We start from the raw sequence: 24,379 nt of genomic DNA, 5'->3' as shown, positions 1-24,379 counted from the left end.
TTTTTTTTAGTTAATTATATTTTTATCTCTTCAAATGACGGTATCTGATATATTTCCCTCATTATAAACCTATTTAGTTCATTCGGGTCCAAACAAATTCTTAGACTTTTATCACTATTCTCTATAATTATCATAATACTTACCCATTCGCACGGTTCATTCTCTTCCTCTATTATATCTAATCCAACTAGTTCATTTAAAGTTTCTTTTAATTTATTTTTTTATGGTATAAGGTACCATTCTTGTTGGACATATTTTTGGTGTGGTCTCATTATTTAATTTAATAAATATTTTATTTGAGAATGATCCCATTCCAGCAAATACAACAATATTTTTATTTATAAATTTCTCTTTTTCAGCATTACTTATCATACTTAAATGATTAAGATGACTCACACCAGTTAATTTTACATTATTTACATCACTTGCTATCAGTTAATCCTAAAATTGGATTTGTCTCTTTGTTTACTAAAATAAATTGTCTATACATTTTTTTTTTATTATTATTAACCTTAACATAAACTTTTCCTAAAGGCTTTATCACAAATCCCCCAAATGCTTAAATCTTTAAATTATTACTCACTAATTTAATTTTAATTCCCTGAATAAACTGAATGGTAATATATTTACTTATACTCCTGTATCAATTTTAATATCAACATGATAATTTATACATACATCTTCAATCCAACTATTACCATTAATTCCTAATACACTTAAAACTACTATCTTATTTAACTCTTCTCCACAATTTATATTGATTACTTTTTTCATTCTTATTAATCTTATTATGTTTTAAAATATTATTACTATTAAATTTACAACATTTAGCAAAATAATTTAATTTATTACATTTATTGCATTCCTAACCATAAACATAACATTCGTTGATTTTGTGATTTGAAGCACACCTTTTACAATTTGTGATCATTTTGACATTTATTTGACTTGATCGCTCATCAACAATCTTTCTGTCTCCTTTGTTGAATTTCTTTTCACCATTTACTAAACGTTGACTTCTTTAGCTTCTTCTTAAAGTATTTGTCGATTCGCTTTCGTTTCCTCTGTTGCTTGACACTGTTTGATTAATTTTTTTAGTTCTATATATTCTCTCAGAAGCCTTGCTTGGAGCTCTTTATTATGCAACCCAATAACTATTTTTGTACGCAATCATTTTTTTTCCATAGATTCAAATGATCACGAAGCTACGAATGTAAAAGATATCAAATTGCTCATTTTCCAATTGTTTTCGAGAGAAAAATCGAAAATACTTTATTACCTCATTCTTTTGGGGTATACAATATTCTTCAAATGTGTTCAGTACTTTCTGAGACTTCAACGGTTTGAGCTTGAACGTGTTATAAAGTCTTAAAGCTTCAGGCCCCAGTAAGTTGAACACCCTGCAATTTAATTTTGTCATCTTTTAAGTCAGTTTCCTGCTTAAATCTCTTGAAGTTGTCTTCCAGATTTCTTTCAAGTTTTAATTGATCTGGTTTGTTAAGTTCGTTTATAATCTTGTCAGTTTTTCTTTTATCCACAATTATCTTATTAATCCTATTAATACGACTGCGCCAAGATGTATTTGTGGACTTTTTTTTTAATTATTAATAATACATTATACATTAACACTATTTTACTGTATTTTGTATAATATCATTATAATTTAACAGTCTTATATAATAATAATTTGAATAACATATTTACATGCGAGCATGATCACACACTTGATAACAATAATAGTGCATGCATACTACAAACCTCAAAATATTTTCTCATCCTATTATGGAGTATTAATGGCTTATACAACCACAAATTTGAACTTTTATTTATACTAAATGAACTCAATATTGACTTAGAATTTATAGCTGATAGCCACTTGACTAATACATCAATAATATCAAATGTTGCACACAAATCATCCTAACAACTGATACGATCACATTTGCATGTGCCCATATCTCTGCCTCCCATAACATCATTGTACCGTTTAATAGACATATATATATATATATATTATTAACACATACAACAATACTAACAGGAGGGCGGACTGCACACATAAACACTTTTTGCAATTTACGACCAATGTGCCATAATAAGATACCCTATCGACAGTTGACATTTTACCATCTTCGCGATCACTACTTTTGCCTGATAATTAACTTAACTTCGCTACCCCGTATATTATAGTGTGTGTGTGTGTCGCCGTCAGCTCCCTGTTGGATTATATCATCTCTAGGTGTCCAGCAGGTTGTATTATCTATTTAATATTTCAGTTGCTTAATAAATATTTATTTATATCGTTGTTAACCTAAAGTCTTATATATATATATATTGTAGTGCGACCCTTGGTAGTTCCTCTAAGGGAATATAAATTAAATAGGAAACTTAAGTACCTAAGGTAGATATAGCCTAGCCAGCTATCCCCCGTTGGTCCCTTAGAATACTGTCGACGGGCATTTAGGCTAAACCCCTAAATAGCGACGTAACACAACTCAGGACGAGAAGGTACTGCAAACATTATTAAATCATCTATAAAATATAATACCTACTTAAAATTTCAGACAAACTATTTACAATCTTCCTTTATATTGTTTTAAATCACATACCTATTACTTTTGCTGCTGTATACTGCCCTCCTAAAAATAATATATTTGTTGAACAATCTTATGTTTATTTCTCTTCGCTAAACGCAAAAAATACTAACTGGGGTTGTCACTTAAACAATTTTAAAGACATCTCTTTTAATCAAGTATCCATAAGTATCCTCTTATTTAGGCGGGTACTCACTTTTGTTTCACTCGACATCAGCCATCCACCTAATTAATATTAAAATCGGTTGTAATCTTATATTTTCCCGCCGTTTGAAACCGTTTTTAATTGAATAGTAAATGGCATTTGAATTTTTAATGTAACTTAATTCATTTATTAGATATAACATTTTAAAGTTAATAAACATGTATAAAATAGTACTTCTATCCGTACTAATACGGATAGATAATTATTTTTTTATGATATTTGCAGATACGCAGCATTTATTATCAATGGTAGTAAGGCACATTGTTGATATATTTACACCAACTGGCAATACAGAAAGCATAAACAATAAACACTGTGTCTGTGATAGCGACGTCATAAATAACCAATAAGCTACCTGTATTTGTAATCATTCATGTATTATACAAGTACAATATACATTGTATATTAATTAAAAATTTGAAACTTTAAATGTTTATATCTAATAAACTAATAAAGTTATACTAAAAATTCAAATGCCATTTACTATTAAATTAATAACTCAAACATTTTATTAAATTCAAAATATGTGTTCTCATTTAAAAAAACAAAGTTGACACTCTTACAAGTCATAAGGGATAAGCTTAAAAAGTATTACATAGCTTAATAATAATTAAATAATTCAAGAATAACAAGTAACTAAAAGTAATAAAAAAAAAAAAATGTTATGATAAAATAATCAGCCTGTACACATTATTACAAATAAATTTAATATATTGTGATACATTAATTTCTGGTAACGCTTATTATAATAAAATGGAGAACTGCCTTCAGATCATATTCAAATATCTATGTCCACTACATTAATTGTAATTTATTTTATTTTTGTATAGTGCGTTTGTACATTACAATAGACGTGTTTCATTAGAGTACACGTCAAACATTACCTTAATTTAAATAAGGCTATAGCAAATGGTTTAAAAGTATAAAAGGCAGTTTATGAAATAATAGTTTAAAATAAATTATTAATAATAATATGTTTGCATTATAGGTACATAAGATATTATTATTCAAACAATCGACATGATTGGCGAATTAATTCCAATTGAATACAGGTTAAGAAAGAAAGTCAAAAATAATTTTTTAAATTAATGTTGTTTTAGATATGTTTAAAAATATTAAATATCTGAACATAACATTAATATGCATTCAATTATTAACAGGTAAAATGATGGAACATGTACAACGGAAACACAAATAGAATTGGTTAATCCAAAACGAGCAGCTAAATTAATTAAAAACCATAAGTTAAATTTGTCGATCGATATTCTATAAATTCAAATATTTTAAGTACATGATCCTGTAAATATAAGGGTAACATAGAAAGTTTTTTATTATCATCCCATTCATTCGTTTTTGCTACGCGATCGAAATACTTAAGATATTTATCAATATCTGTTTTCACATTTCCCGAATATAATAACAGTTCCATAAAATTTTGCATATTTTTATAAATTATTAATTTATAAACAAAACCAAAATGATAGAAATTATTATTACGCCCAAACAGCAATTGACATTCCAGAAAAAAATATATAATAATAATAATAAAAAATTTTACTTAAATAATCTAACTGTAACTTGTGTACACTTTAGGGAAATCGACTTCGTATATGAGTGCCTTAAAAAAAATAGAAAGTATATCTCGAAACTCAATTGAAATACAAAGACCGGCGCCTCCACCATATGTTAGGGGCTTGATTGATACTTGAGGATCTTGGTAAAAACTAAGAATCGGAAGCTACCCGACGTCTGCCCAAATATTGTCCCTATCTCCTTAAATGAGTTTTAATTACCTGAAAGAGATACAGGCAATCGTGTACCTTAATTACAAGGTATCATAGTAAAACCAATACCTTCTCAGCTTCGCATCGAACCTAAAAAACAGTTGCAGCGCAAACAACAAAAAATCACGACCGCTACGGACGAAAATTAATCAAAGGTATTCAGAAGACGGCTAATTTCCAACAAAACGTTCGTCGTTTGACCAGGCGGTCTGATGGCGACAACACGGCTAGCCTTTAAAGTAGAGGTCAACAAATTTTATTACTCAATGCCGGAAAATGTTGAGAACAATTTGAATAAAAATAAATATCGCAAGGCGACAATGTATGTGGTGAAAAGCGCAAATGACGCTCAAGATAGGAAAGGAGCGGAGTGAGTGTACACACAAATGCCGTCCAAGAACCGGTCCGAAGTAGTATACAGCTGACTATCTCGCACGCGCACAAACATATCATAACATCTTATCACGATTATTTAACTGATAAATGCTGTCGCAACACGCATTCGGCTCAACAAAGATAATTTAGAACACACACACACATATATATTATATATATACAAATAGATAAAAAAAATAAGCAGATACTTTTTGACACGTTACAACTTAACTTTTGAAAATGTTCCGAAAATACTCCTAGCTTCAAATATATGTCAAATTAAAGCTTATATTTTGTACTGTAAGTTAAAAAAAAAAAATTTGTCCCGACGACTTAGCTTCTATGTGCAAATGGCTATTTTTGTGTTAAAATTCTTGGTATTGTATTTTAATTTATTTTAATATATCTTATAATGGGGTACACTGATTTTCATGAATATTACATAAAACTAATTGACATAGAAAATAAAGTTAAACTTATTTCAATTTTTTTTTCTTTTAAGTCGAAAAAATTAATTTTAACATTTGAATTAGCTTAAATTGTCAAATTTATTAAAAAACGAATGCGACGAACGTTTGCCGATTCAGTAAAAATCATTGCCCATGCATCATTGTAATTTTTCAGTAATTCTTTTTAAGTTAGAATTTTGCTTTTCAATAATTCACCAATTTTTTTTAACTAAATACTATCTACAAATTTGCATCGAAGAATTTCTTATAATAGTGATTTTAATCACTGTCAAATATAATTTATATTAGTCCCAACTATGCCACTCTCACACTGTGCCGCGACTCCACTGTGCTACCGTTTTTAAAATTTTTTTTTAGGTTCAATATTTATTATATATGAGTTTTATCTTTTTGAATTATTAGATTCCTTAATTATTAAAAAATATTTACATACTAATATATAAAATGTTTAATAAAAACTATGATTTAGGTTGTGAAAAATTTATAGTTACTATAATTTTAAACTATATTACACATCTATGAACAATATAGCTATATAATCAAATATCTATGTATTAAAACATAAAACTTGAAATCATGATAATATTTTTTCTAAGAAGTTATTCTGAAAAAAATTAAATAAGATATTTCAAATGGTGTTTTGTTATGAGTTATAAGAATAGAATTTACTAATAAAACAAACAATTAAAATATTCAGCAGATTAGAAGTTATTTAAATATATTTTAATAACTCCCCACCAGATTTTGACGTCTTTAATAACTTTTGATTCAGAAAATATTTTGCGTTATTTACTTTTTTTTTTTTTTAACAGTTTTGTACTATGTTAAATATATTTTTTTTAGTATTTTACTCAAATAATAAAATTAAAATAAAATTTAAATTTTTTTCAAAATGTAAAAAGGTTATTTTGTTGCTCTTTTCTTACAAAAAAATTTGATGGGTTGATAACAACTTTATGATAAAAACTTATTTAGTTACATGAATTTTAATACATTGAGTGAGTAAGTATTAAAAAGGTTGTAACTTAATAAGTGTACTTATCTTAAAGTTATCAACCTATCGGCACTATTTGTAAGAAAAGAATTATAAAATGAATAATTCAATTTTTTTATTATAATAATATCTCTATAGAGACAAAAAGTAATAAATATAATTTTAACGCAGTCCATAACGTTAAAAAATTTTATAAAAAAAGTAACGCAAAATATTGGATGGATCAAAAGTTATTAAAATTGTAAAACATAGTAGACCACCTGTATATGTAAATTTATATAGTTAATTTATTAAACGCACTACTCTCCATCTTTTCATTAAAATGTATAAATTAAATTGAATTTTTTAAACCAATTTAAAATTGGTTTATATGGTAATAAATGTATAATTTATTTTAAGGGAGATTTTAGGGTTAATTTTTAAAAGATTAACAGCAAACTGTTACAATTTTTTTACTAATAATTGGAGATCGGTCTAAATACAATTTTGATTGGTCAATAGGCAGTTTTATATTATTAGATTTGAAGTATTAGCATTTGAAGATTTAGAAAAGAGGAGTAGCGGTGTAGTGTATCGGAGCGTTCTATTTTAACTATAACACAAAGTTTTTGAATTCTTCTACGTGCTCGCCTAAAAATTATGACTACTAAAAAAGTAATAATATAATACTGATTATTAATCAGTCAAAATTCTATTTTGGCCCTTCTCTATTTAATAGTAAGAAAAAAAAAATAAGTTCCCATTTAAATTTAAAAAAATAACCTTAAAATCTATTATTTAAAATAAATCTTAGTTATTATCGAGGTAGATATAATGCCCATGCACTCAGACCTGTTGGTCCATTGTATGCTAAAATAAATCTTACTATTACAATAGTTTATAAAAATTAATTAATTTTAGTCTATATATTTGTATAAAAAAAATAAATCTTTAACGAATAAATGGAGGGTAGTGTGCTTAATAAAACACTCTGTATATATCAATAAATCTTATTGTAATTATAATGAAAAATAAATGTTTAACTAATTATTGCTTGTTTGATCAATAACATCATTTCTCTCATTTTTTTCTTTGCTCAACCTTTTCCTCGTTACATAACCTCTAACTCTAGCTTGAATTTTAATCGCAGCATCTGTTCGAGCATTATCTTCGACATTATGTTGATCAGATGATGAATTTACTCTAGTTTCATCATATTCTTGATCGATTGTCAAATTATTTCCAATTACAGTTGAAGATGTAACAGCCGGAATACAGTAATTGACTGAAACAACTGATTTTTGTTCTTCATCTGACCAGCATTGACTATTGTCATCTGTGGTGGTAGCCGTAAAATTTACAGCATTTTTTAATGATTGTCTAACCTGGTATCCACGAAATCCAGCTTGAATTTTGGCAGCAGCAGCATTAGCTGATTCTATGTACTTGCGAGTTCGAAAACCTCTATAAACAGCTTGAATAGTGGTAGCTGCATTTTCATCTGATTTTATTTCAGAATCTTTTATAGAATTCATTTTACAATTTTGTTCTTCTGAAATATATAAAACACTTTAATGAAATAAAAATTAAATTTAATATTAGACTGATTTATTTACGAGTTGTACACTGATTCCGAATTGGGTTTCATGTTTTTTTATCTAGATTTGGGATAATTATTAATTGGAAATTAAGCGATAATTTTCCAGAAATATCATAGAAAATATTATTTTTTTTTAATTTCCTAAAATTATTTCATGTTGTTTATTAAGAGTTGTATAAAATTTGTGACTATTCAACCAAGTGTAACTGATTTAGATTATTAAACTTGAATTATTAGTTACATAAATAATTAATTATAAAATTGTTATACATAAATTCTAAATAAACCTTGGTATTTATCGTTAAAAAATGTATAAGATTGTATTAAATCATTATTTCAATTTCTTCAAAATAAAACAATACTAAAAAAGTATACATAAAAACTAGTATTGGTTACAAATTTTGAAAATGTACACAGTTAAATAATTATATTTTAAATCCATTCTAAAATTATCTATTTTTTGGTTAATTGAAACTTAAACCAAATAAAAGTTATACTTGAAAGTTTAATATTTTTTTTTTTTAATGACACTCAAACTCAATTATAAAGATGAAGTAATCGGTTAAACTTGATGAAACAGTCCCAAACTTTTCTTAAATCTTATTTAACATCATGAAATCACGAAAAAAAAAATTATACTTTTTATGACAATTTTATTGTGTAATTATCCCTAAATTATCAATTAGTAGTTATTCAAAAAACTAGATATGATATAACATTTCTGAAGCTTAGTTCGGTATCAGTGTTAAAATTCTATATAGTATTCATATATAAATTGTAAATAACAGATAGTATTTTAATGAAAGAAAGAAATGTTTTTATTATTTGTTGTGCTGTGTAAAAGTAGTAATATAATTTACAAGGACGTATTTAGGGGAGGGAGCAAGTGGGTATTATTGTCCCGGGTGTCGATTTTTTTTTTGGAATTAAGGAGCGTTAGCATTCTTTGTAACCATAATACATAAAATATAGGGAGTATATAGAAGCGTCAATAGAAAACTGCCAGAGGCGTCAAAACTTTAAATACATCTCTGATAATATAACATATTATATAATATATCATGTAATTTACATTTTTAATTATATTAGGTTTAAGTTATAGTGTAGGGCAACAGAGTATCGTTTTTATTTTAACGCTATATAAAAATACAGTATAGCTGAACTGAATTAACCAACTTCATCCCCTGTTTTAAATTTTTTCACGACAGAAACTCATACATTTTTATTTTAAAAGTTAATTTAATTTTATAAAAATACATTATCATTTAACATTCGAAAGTTATCTTTAAAAATTACTATTAAAATCATTTTTTTTTAATAATCAATTTAGTTAATTAAAATAAATAAAATTTTAATTGGACGCTTTTACAAAAAAATTGGAGATAGTATTTTTTAAATGTAAACAAATATAAAATTAATCTTAATTTTTCGTTTATTATATTTTTTTAATAAAAAAAAGAAAAATTAAAGTTATTAAAATAAAGTTAATTAAGTATACTTGGTACTATTAAAAAAATATGAAGTTAATTAAATATTTTTTAAATTAAACTCCTCCATTCTTAAAAAAACTTACTTTTTAACGCTTGCCTAAGATATACTCAACAAATGAAATAGTACTTATGCTTTCCTAATTTTAATAATTTATATTAATAATAGTTTACAGATAATTTTGTTTTGTCAACCTTACTAATTCTTTCCTTTTTATTTATGCAATTTAGAATGAGTTTCTAAAAAAAATTGAAAGAATAAATGTTATAAATTTTAAAGAATTAACATTTTTAGAAGAAAATAAAAATTAGCAATTTCAAAAATATAAGTTACTGATATTGAAGTAATGAAGTGTGCACTACTAACTAAACTTAAAATAAAAAATTATTGATCAAATATTACTTGAATGTTTAATTTTATTCCATGAAATATTGTTTTTAAGACGATTTAAATATCACATAATATTCTTTAAATAATGATTAAATTTTAAATAATAGTAAAATAATATAAAAATATTTCTGAACTATGCACGAATAGTCCGTAAATAACTGTGATCTTTATTTGAAAGAACTACTATGCACGTCGGAAATCTTAATTATCAATTGACTTTGAATTTTTAAGGGTCAATAGATTTTATGAAGAATCAATTTAACAAACAGCCTAGAATTGTATAAGAGGACATAAATCATATTGAACATAGCGATAATATGTTTAGTATGTTTAAAATGAAAGCTTCGAAATAAGAATTTAATTACTGATGGCTATAACTTAAGGATTCTTATCTAATAAAAATATGATTCTTATAGTAAACTTAATAAATATACACATTTATTTTATTGTTTCGTTGAAGTTTTTTTGTACCATTACAAAACTGCCGAAAAAAGCCGAACGTGTACTTTACGCGCGTGTGAAAACCATCTAGAAATTGGGTCGGGTCGATTTTCTAATAAAAAAAAAATAAATCCAGCACAAGGGGATCGCGGCATAGTTGTGACGTGACATAATTCAAAATTTGGAAAAATTGTCCCTCGTTCACCGTAAATGGGGGCAATCTCAAAAAAAATTAAAAATTTTAAAAATCGCTAATTTTCGACATATTTTCAAATTTTTTACTTGAAAATACCATAACTTTTTTAAAAATAACTAAATCAATATAATTTTTTTTTATAAATGCATGATGTCTTTACCTTTCATTTGGTATATTATTTTTATAAATCTAACTCTTTACCTTCACACAGNACCCTACTATGCAATGTCTCCACTATGCCGCGACCCCACTGTGCTACCGTTTTATAAATGCATGATGTCTTTACCTTTCATTTGGTATATTATTTTTATAAATCTAACTCTTTACCTTCACACAGGGAGGATTCAAAATGACAATTTTTTCACAAAAAATTAACTTTTCAAAGTGTTCCTGAAACTCTGACACTTTTATATATATATTAAATTAAAGTTTATGTAATATACTTTACTATGAAAAAAAATATGCTATTTTTGTGATTAAATTCTATGTTTTGTATTTTATTTTATTTTAAAATACCTTACAATGAGCATACGTAGATTTTCATATATATTATATATGAATACTTTTATATCATTTATGATATAAAATGTTATGGTAATAAATTCAACTTTTTTTTATATCAAAAAATCAACTTTAAAGAATCAAAAAAATTGGTTAAAAATAACATTTTGCACTAATTACTTATAACATATTAAAAATCAAAATGAGTAATAATTTGAAAACAAATTATTTTTTTATATATAAATACTTATTTTTTACTAATTAGTAATATTATCAAATATTAGAAGCGATAGAAAAAGTCTAATTGCACATTTAAAACATTGCGAAAAGTTGATTTAGAAAGGTATATTTTTGTTTCTGATGAAAGTTCCTTGTAGTCCAGTGTATAAAACTTACAACTTTGTTATAAGTAACAAACATTTTTATTGAAAAGTATTGCTTCAATCCTTTTAAATTTTTATACACATTAAAAGTATAGAAATATACAACTACTTTATTATTTTTAAACAATATCCGTATAAATTACAATATTAAATTATTGAATATCAATTTCATATTAAATTTAATTACTATAATTATTATTTATTCATATATTATACTTATAAATCAAAGAACTGCTAATATGGATAAAATTAATGTGATATGGATGTGAACCGTTTATTATTGGAATCGTTATCCTTTAAAGTTAAATTTATTTTATACCCAATATTACTATAATTTTTTATTATAATTACTAGGAATAAAATAGGGAAAATGTATTTTAATTTCATAAACATTTTGATTTTTATCCTTATTTTCTTATAAGTAACTGATTTTCACCTTGATTTACGTTACTCTTTACACTAATAAAAATTTTTCTTCAACCACGAGAAATTATATTTAACCAATTTCTGCCTAATAAAGACTTAAAATACCATCATTAGTCACAGTAAAATGTTTGTACCGTGTCAGTGAGAATTTCCCTCACATTGTTTTTAAAATGAGAACCACTGATTGCTCGTAGTTGAACTTTCCTCAAATTCATAGTACCTTATGAAAAAAAAGGTACTATATGATATCATAGTACCTTATGATAAAATATACCTGTTGAGCGAATCGCTCTACGCGCGAGTAACGGACGGGTTAAATTCCACTTCTCATTTAATAACCGCATTAATTTGAGAATAAAACTGCTTATTTAGCTAGTTATATTACCGACTAATTAGGAATATAAGGCGATTTCATACGTTTTTCAAACTTTGAAGACTTCTCGCCAAGTAATTTGCGTTGTATTAATTTTAGAACATTAATAAGACAATCCCACAACGCGTCGCCTAAAAAGGTATCAAATTCGCAAAAGTTTCATACATTTTTTAAACTATCGATGAATTCCTGGATAGATTCATTTGCTCGTTGAACACGTCGAATAAATTTGATTCGTTCTGATACGATCACATTTGCATGTGCCCATATCTCTGTCTCCCATAACATCAATGTACCGTTTAATAGACATATATATATATATATATATATATATNGGACTTGTCTTCGTGGTGAAAATGACTACCGAATGCTATTTTTGTCTGAAAATTCTCGATATTATTTTTTACATTTTTAACTGTATTATGCTATAACTTTTTGAAAAATATATGAATCAATACAATTTTTTTATGAGAAATAATATTTTTTAATAATCCCTTTTTCATTCGACATACTTTTTCTTAATCAGGATATTAATAAGGAACTAGCAGATCATGTAGCTTTTGGAATAATACACCAATTTTTTATAATTAAACACTGTCTAAAGATTTGCATCGAAGCGTTTTTTTTTTATAGTGATTATAATCACTGTCAGATATCATTATACTTGATCCAACTTTGCCACGTCACCACTGTACCGCGACCCCCTTGTGCTGGGTTTTTTATTTTAAAATACCTGACAAGGAGAGTACAGATTTTCATAAATATTATATAAATAAAAATTAATATAGCATAGAAAGTTAAACTTATTTAAATTATTTTGAGGGGTCGCGGTCCCTCTGTGCTGGGTTTTTTTTTTTAAATATTATAGAAGAGAATAATCGGAGGCTGTAAGAACAGTTATAGAAATGAATGTTGAAGGAAGAAGAGGTAGAGGAAGAGCATAAAATATACGGAGGGATACTATTAAATGTGATTTGAGGACAGCTGATATGAGCGTAAATGATGTGGGAGATTTTGTCAAGTGGATGTTTAGGATAAAGGTGGCTGACCCCAAGTAGTTGGGATTAAGGCGAGGAAGAAGAAGAAGAAATATTTTTTTAAATATTCCTTTTTTTTAAGGAATAAAAATAAAATGTTCAAAATGTAACGATTTATCTTTAATTTGAGATATTTTAACTTATCATTGAACAAATCGGGTCAATATGTGTAAGTGGAGTATCACGTGATAGGACACAAAAATATTTTTAATTATTTTGTAAAACCAACACTTGAGATACGCATCAAAGATAAAAAAATATAAATAAAAAATAGTCTACTTAGCACAATCAGTAACACGTCACGCCTTATTGTGTGAGTACCAGAGTTCTATTTCGTTGTTCTAGGCTATGAAGGTTTGACATGGTATTATGCCACTCTTTGTGATAAACGGAGCTCCGCGACCCACGCCACCTTTATTAGTCGTTAACGTTCTGCATGTTAATGGTATTTTGACTGACCAACACCTTGTGCTACACGACACGTTACAAAGTCCAGCAAATGCCGCACGGCTAACGACGACCCGCTTCAATATACGTTGAAGTCATCTCCGAGACGCGTATTGTACGGACCGTATTGTTTTTACCGCTTGATAAAGATCGATCTACCTGTACCGTCATGTAGAAGACAAGAACAATAATGCGGTATATTATTTACATAATACTTATTTATTCAATTAAAATTATCTCGTTTTGATTACATTTTAATAAACAGTTTTAAGCGCTGTTCGGTACATAAATCTTGTGTCGTCTACATTATTTCTAGTTTAACACCCTTAAAAGGTTTCGAGTTCTTTCAAACACAAGCATAACTTTTAAGAAAGGACATTTAAAATATATTTAAAAGCTGATGTATTTTTAATTTTAATTCAACTAACCTGTTGGAATAACCAAACTAAATTTTTCATTTGTTTCTTCAAGTGTTGCTCTTGTTTCTTTTACAGGCGTTACTATTTTTTCTATATCTGTATCAATTTGTTCCAATTCTATAGGAAGATCCGGTAAATCAAAAGAGAGCTCAGTACCAATAGTCTTGTCTTCTTCTGCTTCCAATAATGAAGGCGGGGGAGGCCACGTGGAATCATTCCCTTGGGTAATCTAAATATGTATTAACATAATTTTAAACCTTTAAAAGAAGTATATGATAATTAAATTACTGTTTATATTTCATCAGTAAATACTATAGTGCTATAGTGAATCAATACTTTAAATGAAAGCAGCTTAAAGTTAAAATTATCTAAAAATGTTTATTATTTATTATTGTTAATAATTGTTTACCTAGTCTATGTTTTTTAAATGCATTAAATGAATTTTTGTACTTTTTGAAGAAGAACTATTATATTTATCCTTTTATTTTGTATATTCTTTTGTGTTTTATAACTTATTAAATACGACTATCTAAGTAATTGCATATTTTGAAGCCTTTGAAAAAATGTTGGTATTCTGTATACACAAATTGGGTGGTATGTTGTTTGCACGTCAATGCTATCACTTATTCAAAAACATGCAGTACTTTTTATTGTCATTTGAATGTAATATTTTTCTCAATCCCCTCGTTACCTTTATGTACCTTGTACTTTATAACTTATAACTCATCACCCAAAAAAATTATATTTTTGGATAGAGAAACACAATAGTGAGGATATTGACTTCTGAAATTCAAAATTTTTTTAATAAAAGATGTAGCGGGAGAGAATGCCCTGAGTACAGAAGGAACTAAGGAGAAATTACTACATTTAATATGTTCCTTTGAATACACCCAAACCCAAACGTTGTCTGGTATCACACTAACCTTTCTATTGATAACTAAAAATGTAAGTGCGCATAACTCGTTAAAAAAAAATTTAAATAAAAATTCGAAATAAATTTCATTAATTATTTCATTGTTAAATCTTTTAAACACATATTTAAAATAAAAGTTAAAAACTTAAATAAACAAAATTTTTCGCTTACATAACTTAAAAGTGTGGTGAAAATTACTATTAAAACGGAATTAGATTACTTTACTAATTACTTTGGTTTACTGGTAATAAAGTTACATTTTCCGTTACTTAAATAATACTGTAATTAAATTACTTTACTTTATCCAAAAAAAGTATCTACAATAATATTACATTACAAAATAAAAAATCAATAGTTAAAGTATTAGGGACTAGTTTAATACTTCAAGATCTTGGTTGGGTTTGGTTGGGTTGGGTTCAACCAAGAATCGGAAACTACCCGACGTCTGCCCAAATAATATCCCTATCTCCTTAAATGAGTTTTAATTACCTAAAGGAGATACAGGCAATCGTGTACCTTAGTTACAATAGAGTTAGACTATAAAATAAAGTTAAACTATTGTTTTATGTCAACGACAAAGTAAAGTTATATTTTAGATGTTCATTAAATATAAGTTATATGTAATGTACACAACGTCTGACCTGAATCCTAGTACAGTTGGTTAGTAGGTATATTCATGTGACACGGAGTTGGTTTGCTTTGATGACAATTGGCGATAGACGAGTCGTTGAATAAAACAAGTTAATTTAAAAATAAGACAAAAGTATTAGTATTGTAAAATATGTCTCTAACGGTCACCCAAATACAACTGTCCTTTGTTAGTTCGACGTCAGTAGCTCCGGGCTACAGACGAGTAGAATTGTCACATCAGCGAATTAAGTACATGGAAATGAAACGTGTATAATATAAGTGGTAAGAACATAGTAATAAATATTCTTACAAAAGTATATATCTAAATTTTGCAAAACTAAAATACACGCATTTTTCTCTTTCTCAATAGAAAACTATAGTATAAGAAGTAGAAGCAGTTCAGCGTCGTCAAATCAGAGCGTATCCAGGTGTTATCAAGAAAAATGGAAAAAATGAATTGTATTATGGAAGATAATTGTCCATTAAAATTTAAAATAGTTGTGTAAGATAAACTTGTTTCAATTGTTATAGACTCTGGTGCACTATATTTCAATTATAAATAAAAATTGAATTTAAAATTGATTTCTTTTAAACCCTTAGTAAATATGAATATTGAACTGGTTTCTATAATTATCGATTAACTAGTAGCTATAGGTAAATTATTATTTTTTATTAAAATAAATAAAAGTGTAAACATAGAAAATTTTTTTTTTTTTTTAAGTTTTTTACGATAAGAAGCAAAAGCTTGTTACACCATTATTGGTAGAGAAATATATTAAAAAGTAGTAAAATTATTGGTAAATCAGTAGAATTAAGTTAAAAAATTAAGTAGTACAAAAGTTAAATTAAAATATTATGTGAAACTTCTAATAAAGTCATTAAAGAGTATAAATCTAAGATAATATTAAAAAAAAAGTCCAAATCAATTTTTTATAAAGTTTCATAAAGCTTATTAATTACCACATAAATTAAAAACAAAGTCAATAAAAAGTTAGATAAACTGATAGAGTTAAAAATTTAAAAATATGTGAAATGTAGTAATTGGGGAAGACTTACAGTTGTAGTTTCTAAATAGAATAGTGATATACATAGATTGTAAGGTAACAATAAATAAATTTATTCAAGTAAAACATTATCCACTACCAAATGTGGAAGATCTGTTTACCAGTATAACAAATAATTCAATATTTTGTGGAATAAATTTATCTGCTACTTATCAAAAACTAGAGTTAATAGAAAATTTAAAAGAATATCTTACTGTAAATAATCCCCTTATAAACAGTGCTTCATTAGGGGGTTGACGAGGGGGGACGGAGCTCCCCTTCTATTTTATTGAAATGGAACGCTAGGAACGCAATTACGTATTTAACTATCAAACTGGTTAAATTATTAAATAAGTAAATCGTCAGTTCTTCTGGAGCATAATAGTAATATGTAAATGTCATAATATTAGTAGAACCTTATACAAAAAAACCCAGCACAGGGGGATCGCTGCAAATCTTTAGACAGTGTTTAATTATAAAAAATTGGTGGATTATTCCAAAAGCTCCATGATCTGCTATTTTCTTATTAATATCCTGAATGAAAAAGGGATTATTAAAAAATATTATTTCTCATAAAAAAATTGTGCTGATCCATACACTTTTCAAAAAGTTATAGCATTATAAAGTTAAAAATATAAAAAACCCAGCACAAGGGGGTCGCGGTACAGTGGTGACGTGGCAAAGTTGGATCAAGTATAATGATATCTGACAGTGATTATAATCACTATAAAAAAAAAACGCTTCGATGCAAATCTTTAGACAGTGTTTAATTATAAAAAATTGGTGTATTATTCCAAAAGCTACATGATCTGCTAGTTCCTTATTAATATCCTGATTAAGAAAAAGTATGTCGAATGAAAAAGGGATTATTAAAAAATATTATTTCTCATAAAAAAATTGTATTGATTCATATATTTTTCAAAAAGTTATAGCATAATACAGTTAAAAATGTAAAAAATAATATCGAGAATTTTCAGACAAAAATAGCATTCGGTAGTCATTTTCACCACGAAGACAAGTCCAGAGGTCAAATTTTTTATTTCCATAATAATGTACATTACATCAGCTTTAATTTAAGATATATATAAAAGTGTCAGACCTTCCGGAACATTTTCAAAAGTTAATTTTTTGTAAAAAAGTTGTCATTTTAAATCCCCCCCTGTAGGCAGGTTAAGGGTTAAATTTATAAAAAAAAATATACCAAATGAAAGGTTATGATATTATGCATCTATATAAAAAAGAATTATATTGATATGTTAATTTTTGAAAAAGTTATGGCACTTATAAGTAAAAAAAATTGAAAAAATTTCGAAAATTAGCGATTTTTAAATTTGTAATTTTTTTGGAGGTTTCCCCCTTTTACGGGGAACGAGGGAATTTTTTTCAATTTTTAAGGGTAATGTCTTCGACTAGATACGATTTGTGATCTTNTGTATTAGTCTTTGACTAGATACAAAAAAAAAAAATAATAAAATAAACACATCTTAGTGAGCTAAACCATTAAGAATTTCATTTCAGAATTTTTGTATAAATGATTTGTGATATTTTTATGTATAATTGAATCAAATTGATCCAGCGAAAACTGAGAAAAAGTGGCAACAGAAAAAAAAACATATTAGTAAAATTAATACCTTCTCAACTTTGATGTCTGTTTTCACCATGAAGATAAAATAAAGTCCGAAATTTTTTTTACCATTATAAAGTATATTACATTAGCTTTAATTTAAGATATATATAAAAGTGTCAGACCTTCTGGAACACTTTCAAAAGTTAAGTTGAAAAAGTTCTACTTTCTACATGCATTTTTGCTTATGGGCAGGTTAAGGGTTAAATTTATAAAAAAAATATACCAAATGAAAGGTAATGATATTATGCATCTATATAAAAAAGAATTATATTGATATGTTCATTTTTGAAAAAGTTATGGCACTTTTAAGTAAAAAAAATTGAAAAAATTTCGAAAATTAGCGATTTTTAAATTTGTAATTTTTTTGGAGGTTTCCCCCATTTACGGGGAACGAGGGAATTTTTTTCAATTTTTAAGGGTAATGTCTTCGACTAGATACGATTTGTGATCTTTTGACGTATCATTGAAAGAAATCGGTTTGGTGAGAGCTGAGAAAAAGTGGTAACAGACACAAAAAAAAAAAAAAAATTAACACATCTTTGTAAAATTAATACCTTCTCAGCTTCACATCGAAGCTAAAACTATTTTTTTTTTAATTCTGTATAATAAAATACAGTGATTCGGGATTGTAGTTATTACAACTGTTGATATTATTAAACAACACACTGGGTGCAGTAATATTATTTAAGATAACAATTTAATGTATTTTTACTTATGTTAGTATAGTACAAGGTCAAAGGGACACATTCCTTTTACGATTATGTTGTTTTACTCAATGCAGCCTATTGTATACATGTTTACAGTTTAGTTGTAGTTTTCGCCGTCTATCGAGTAAAGTGACCCGTTGCCGTTGTACATCTCTTATATTATATGTTTTGATATTTTATATTATATACTATTATATTACGAATAACTTCTAAATATTTTAATTATTACATAACCTATTCCATTCAACAACAACAATCAGTAACATGCATCCATTATAGTTCTGTAATAAAAACCGTGATATACCGGCTAGATTCTATCCAATTTATTTTATCTGTGGATAAAACTAATTTTCTTCCGCTATCAGTTATCTCAATGTTGCCCGTCGTAAGTTAATGTTGACTATCAAACTTATATCAGTTTTACAACGCTTATAAATTCAACTGGGGTTGGAAATGGATCTTTTGATAACTATTAATAGGTGTATGAAGTTGACAACAATCAATATTTTCTATATTCTGTAGTACCTACGTCGTTGTTTCGTGATATAGTCTGCCGCGAATTTCGTGCACAAATATCTATATTTAGAACACGGACTAATTATTAATCTGTAATTTAGATAGGAGATATTGAAGTTTTTACTGAACATGCAATTTAATCTATTGTTGATTGTTTACAGTTTAATTAAAAAATTATAAAGGTATAATATAGATTATATTTATAATTTTACTTTGGCAAATTTAAATTGAGTTTTAGGGGAAAATTCCAAAAATTTAAAATTGTAGACCCTTTGATTTTTTATTAAAGGTTAAATTTTAATTATACAGTAATTTTGTCTGTAAGATATTGCTAGAATAACGTAAAATTAAGGTAAATATTTGTCTGATTTTGCCATAATCCGCGTAAAAAATTCGTTAGTTCATCGATGTTTTATTCTAATTAAAAAAATTATAAGATGTTAATGTGTAAATTGAATACACATATTTTCATAGCCAAATATACTATTATTGTTGATTTTAGACTATATAAATTAAAGATTTTTCTAATACTTCTCAATTTTCAAGAAAAGCATGACTTTTTTTTTTATTATTTAAGTTATATATATATATAAAAATGATATCAAACGAAAGGAAATTACCTAAGGTTTCAATATAAAAAAATATTATTTTGATTTGTTAATATTTGAAAAAGTTATGGCAGTTTTAAGTACAAAAAAATTGTGTTATAAAGCACAGTGGGGTCGAGGCACAATGTAGAAAAGCATAGATGGGACAAGTATAGATGATATTTGACAGTGATTAAAATCACTACCATAAGAAACGCTTCGATGCGAATCTGTAGATAATGTTTCATTTAGAGAAATTGGTGGATTATTCCAAAAGCAACATCAACTCTTATTTCTTTGATTATATCTTAATTAGTAGTTCTTTAATTTTAAAATATAATATATGAATAAATACTAATGATAATTATTAAATTTAATATGAAATTGATATTCAATAATTTAATATTGTAATTTAAACGGAGAAATTATAAAAATAATAAAGAAGTTATTTTTGCTTTACTTTTACGTGTATAAAAATTTAAAGGGCTTGATACAATAATTTTCAATAAAAACTGTTTGTTACTATAAATAAATGCACTGTACTACAAGGAACTTTCATCAGTAATAAAAATATACCATTCTAAATCAACTTTTCGCGATGTTTTCAAATCTGCAATTAGACTTTTTCTATCACTTCTAAGTTTTAATATTATTAAAAATTAGTATTTACATATAAAAAATTCGCATCGAAGCTAAAAAATTGGCTATTTAAGCTAACTCAAATTTAAAAATTACTTTTTCGATTTTAAAAAAGTAAAAAAAATTTAATAAGTTTAATTTATTATGTCTTATTAACTTTATTCTATGTCAATTAAAATATATAATATTCATGAAAGTCAATATATTCTCCTAATAAGATATTTTAAAATAAAATAAAATACAAAACCTAGAATTTTAACACAAAAATAGCATATTTTTGAATACGGTAGCCATTTACGCATAGAAGATACGTCGTCGGGACAATTTTTTTTTTTAATTTTATAGTACATGATATAAGCTTTAATTTGACATATGTTTAAAGGACGCAGTATTTCCAGAACATTTTCAAAAGTCAAGTTAAAAAAGTTAGTTTTTGTAAAAAAGTTGCTATTTTAAATCCTCCTCAATGAGCAGGTTAAGTGTTAGATTTTCAAAAAAATGATATCAAATGAAAGGGAAATATCTACGGTTTTAGTATAAAAAAAAATTATGTTGATTTGTTTATTTTTAAAAAAGTTATGGATGTTATAAGAAAAAAAAGTGAAAAAAATGACAAAATTTACTGAATTATAAATTTGTAATTTTTTTGGAGGTTTCCCCAATTTACGGGGAACGAGGGATTTTTTTCAATTTTTGAGGGTAATGTCTTCGACTAGATACGATTTGTGATCTTTTGACGTATCATTGAAAGAAATCGGTTCGGTGAGAGCTGAGAAAAAGTGGTAACAGACACAAAAAAAAAAAAAATTAACACACCTTAGTAAAATTAATACCTTCTCAGCTTCGCATCGAAGCTAAAATTATAAGATGTCAATTTTTTTCAATTTACACATATTTTCATAGCCAAATATACTATTGTTGTTGATTTTAGACTATATAAATTAAAGATTTTTCTAATACTTCTTAAGTTTTCAAGGAAAGCATGACTTTTTTTTTATTATTTAAGTTGTCATACTTAAAAGAAAAATACTAAATATCAATTTTTTGAGTAAGTAATTTTATACTCAATAATATACTGTAATGACTATTTTTTTTTTTTTGAGTGAGTTAAAGCTAAAATTAAAAAGTAAACTTCTGAAACTTGTAAAAATACGTATAATGATTTTAAGTTTCCCAAGTTCTGTTAAAATTTAAAAAAACTTTTTAAATTTAAAATTTTTAGAAGAATATCTCAAAATTAGTTAATTATCGGAAATTAGAAATTTTATTTTTTTTTTAATTTAAAATTGCTATAACTTTTTTTAAATTTAAAAGCTAAAGAAAATTTTTAACATTTATACTTTAGTAACTTATCTTTTTTTTAAAAAATTATAAATAAAAATTAAGTATCTGAGTATAGAAAGGGTATATGAAAGCGATAAACTATGCATACAAAACAAATGTTTTCATTTCAATTTTGGAAAATGTGGAAAAATAAATTATATTAAATACAGGGTGGCCCACCACTCACTGACAACTTAAATAACTTTTGATCCAGTTAATATTTTTAGCTGATTTTTTTTTTAAATATTAGTTAGACGTTAGGTCTATAGCTATATCTCAATAATTAATTTTTTTACATTTTATTAAAAATATTAATTATTTTTAAATTTTAAATAAAATGTAAAAAAAAAATCTAAGATAGCTATTTTGTAGAGTAGAATTTAAGAAAAATTTTAGTAAAAAAATATCTTATTAATATTCAGTAGTAAATGTTCTGTAGCGTTTTGAAGTTTGTAAAAATTTGAATTTTCATGTACTATTTTACGGTTATAAACATTGAAATACGTATTAAAAAGAGGACAGAAGAAAACGCTATCTTTTCATGATTACTGTGTATACATATGATGATAATGTGTATACATTACAAACTTGGCATAAATACCATGATAAGAAATTAGATAAGGCAATTATTACTTATCACTCTCATTCAAAAGTATATTGAAAAGATAGCGTTTTCTTCTGTCCTTTTCTCAATACGTATTTCAATGTTTAATACCGTAAAATAGTACATGAAAATTCAAATTTTCACAAACTTCAAAACGCTACAGAATATTTACTACTGAATATTAATAAGATATTTTTTTACTAAAATTTTTCTTAAATTCTACTCTACAAAATAGCTATCTTAGATTTTTTTTTTACATTTTATTTAAAATTTAAAAATAATTAATATTTTTAATAAAATGTAAAAAAATTAATTATTGAGATATAGCTATAGACCTAACGTATAACTATCATTAAAAAAAAAAAATCAGCTAAAAATATTAACTGGATCAAAAGTTATTTAAGTTGTCAGTGAGTGGTGGGCCACTCTGTATATCTTAAATTAAAGTTTGTAATATAGGGAGGAGTAGGTTAATATAAACATATGTATTAATTCTCAATTCATTTTTCTTTTAGACTATTAAGAAGGTTTTATTGTAGATTGAAAAGTTGTGGTCCTAATGTTGATACCCACATAGCAATGAAATATTTCTACAATATTCCTAGAATATTTTGAAATATTCTCACAATGTTCTCAGAACATACTTTGGCAGCGAATATTACATTCTCGCAATATTTTAAAGGTATATTTCTAAAATATTATAAAAAAAATATTGTGACAATATTTTTAAAATGTTTTATGAATATATTAAAAAAAATGACCGATTCGCGGGATTCAAACCTCGTACTTCAAGTATTTCAGACTCGTGCGTTACCAATTGACCCATAGGTAGCTACGACTGTGACAGGATAAAAAAGGCTATTTAAGGTAGTTCAAATGGTTATTTGTCTGTTAAGTCATTAATGCTATTATATTTGTTTTAATAATACAAAAATGTAATTAGAGTAATAGGTAACTTTATTTATTTATATTACTCACTGATTCCAATTGCTGTGGTGGGGGGGGTAAAGAAAATTCACTGCTATGACAATCGGTTACATCCGAATAATCAATAGATGCTCTAGTAGTCTTCTTAGCTTGGTGTTCTTTTCCAGCACTCACTATTGCTGTACTTTTTTCAACAGCTTGCTCACATATTTTATTAACTGCCTCTCGTACACTTTCAATCATCGTTAACCTAAATTCAGTTTCGACGTCTAAATTTTTGACACTATTAACTTTACAGGAATTAATAAAGCCATTTTCATCATGTTCTAAAAAAAAAAAAAATAGGTTTTTTATTATTTAGTTTATTTGAATCATCACAAGATGTTATAACTCGACGCATTTTTATGATACCTTGATTAACTGGTAAAGAAGTGCTTCTCGGTATAACTATCTCCGTTTTAATTAAGCTATTTTCTCTGTACGAGAAACCTAAAATTAAAAAAATTTGGAATATTATAGTCTAGTACACACAAATAGAGAAAAAAAACACAGCACAGGGGGTTCGCGGCACAGTGGTGACGTGGCATAGATGGATCAAGTATAATGATATCTGACAGTGATTAAAATCACTATCAAAAAAAAACACTTCGATGCAAATCTTTAGATAGTGTTTAATTTTAAAAAATTGGTGGATTATTCCAAAAGCTACATGATCTGCTAGTTCATTATTAATATCCTAATTAAGATAAAGTATGTCGAAT

At 26.2% G+C, this 24,379-nt stretch overlaps 1 protein-coding gene and 2 long non-coding RNA genes across 5 annotated transcripts in view; 2 read left to right on the top strand and 1 right to left on the bottom strand.

The window, feature by feature from the left end:
• Positions 1-24,379, top strand: part of LOC126899191 (uncharacterized) — a 154,180-nt gene that overhangs the window by 3,324 nt on the left and 126,477 nt on the right. The gene's annotated exons all lie outside the window — the stretch shown is intronic.
• The window catches only part of LOC126899130 (uncharacterized), a 58,671-nt gene continuing 41,691 nt past the window's right edge, over positions 7,400-24,379 (bottom strand). For 2 of the 3 annotated variants that reach the window (XM_050673686.1, XM_050673687.1), the window contains exons 3-6: positions 24,030-24,107; positions 23,670-23,944; positions 14,112-14,331; positions 7,400-7,953 (exon numbers count right to left, since the gene is read on the bottom strand). In XM_050673686.1, coding sequence (XP_050529643.1) covers positions 7,445-7,953; positions 14,112-14,331; positions 23,670-23,944; positions 24,030-24,107 — 1,082 coding nt within the window. In that variant the 3' untranslated portion in view covers positions 7,400-7,444. Of the gene's footprint in view, positions 7,954-13,746; positions 14,046-14,111; positions 14,332-23,669; positions 23,945-24,029; positions 24,108-24,379 lie in introns of those variants that run through there. The other variant, XM_050673688.1, reaches the window with a different exon arrangement.
• On the top strand, positions 17,841-18,852 carry LOC126899192 (uncharacterized). The gene is made up of 2 exons (XR_007702515.1): positions 17,841-18,036; positions 18,686-18,852. It is a non-coding gene; the product is annotated as an uncharacterized LOC126899192 (long non-coding RNA).

Source organism: Daktulosphaira vitifoliae, unplaced genomic scaffold (assembly GCF_025091365.1).
Source record: "Daktulosphaira vitifoliae isolate Bord-2020 unplaced genomic scaffold, ASM2509136v1 Scaffold_2, whole genome shotgun sequence".
NCBI classification, from domain to species: Eukaryota; Metazoa; Arthropoda; class Insecta; order Hemiptera; family Phylloxeridae; genus Daktulosphaira; species Daktulosphaira vitifoliae.
This window is presented reverse-complemented; position numbering and strand designations above follow the sequence as displayed.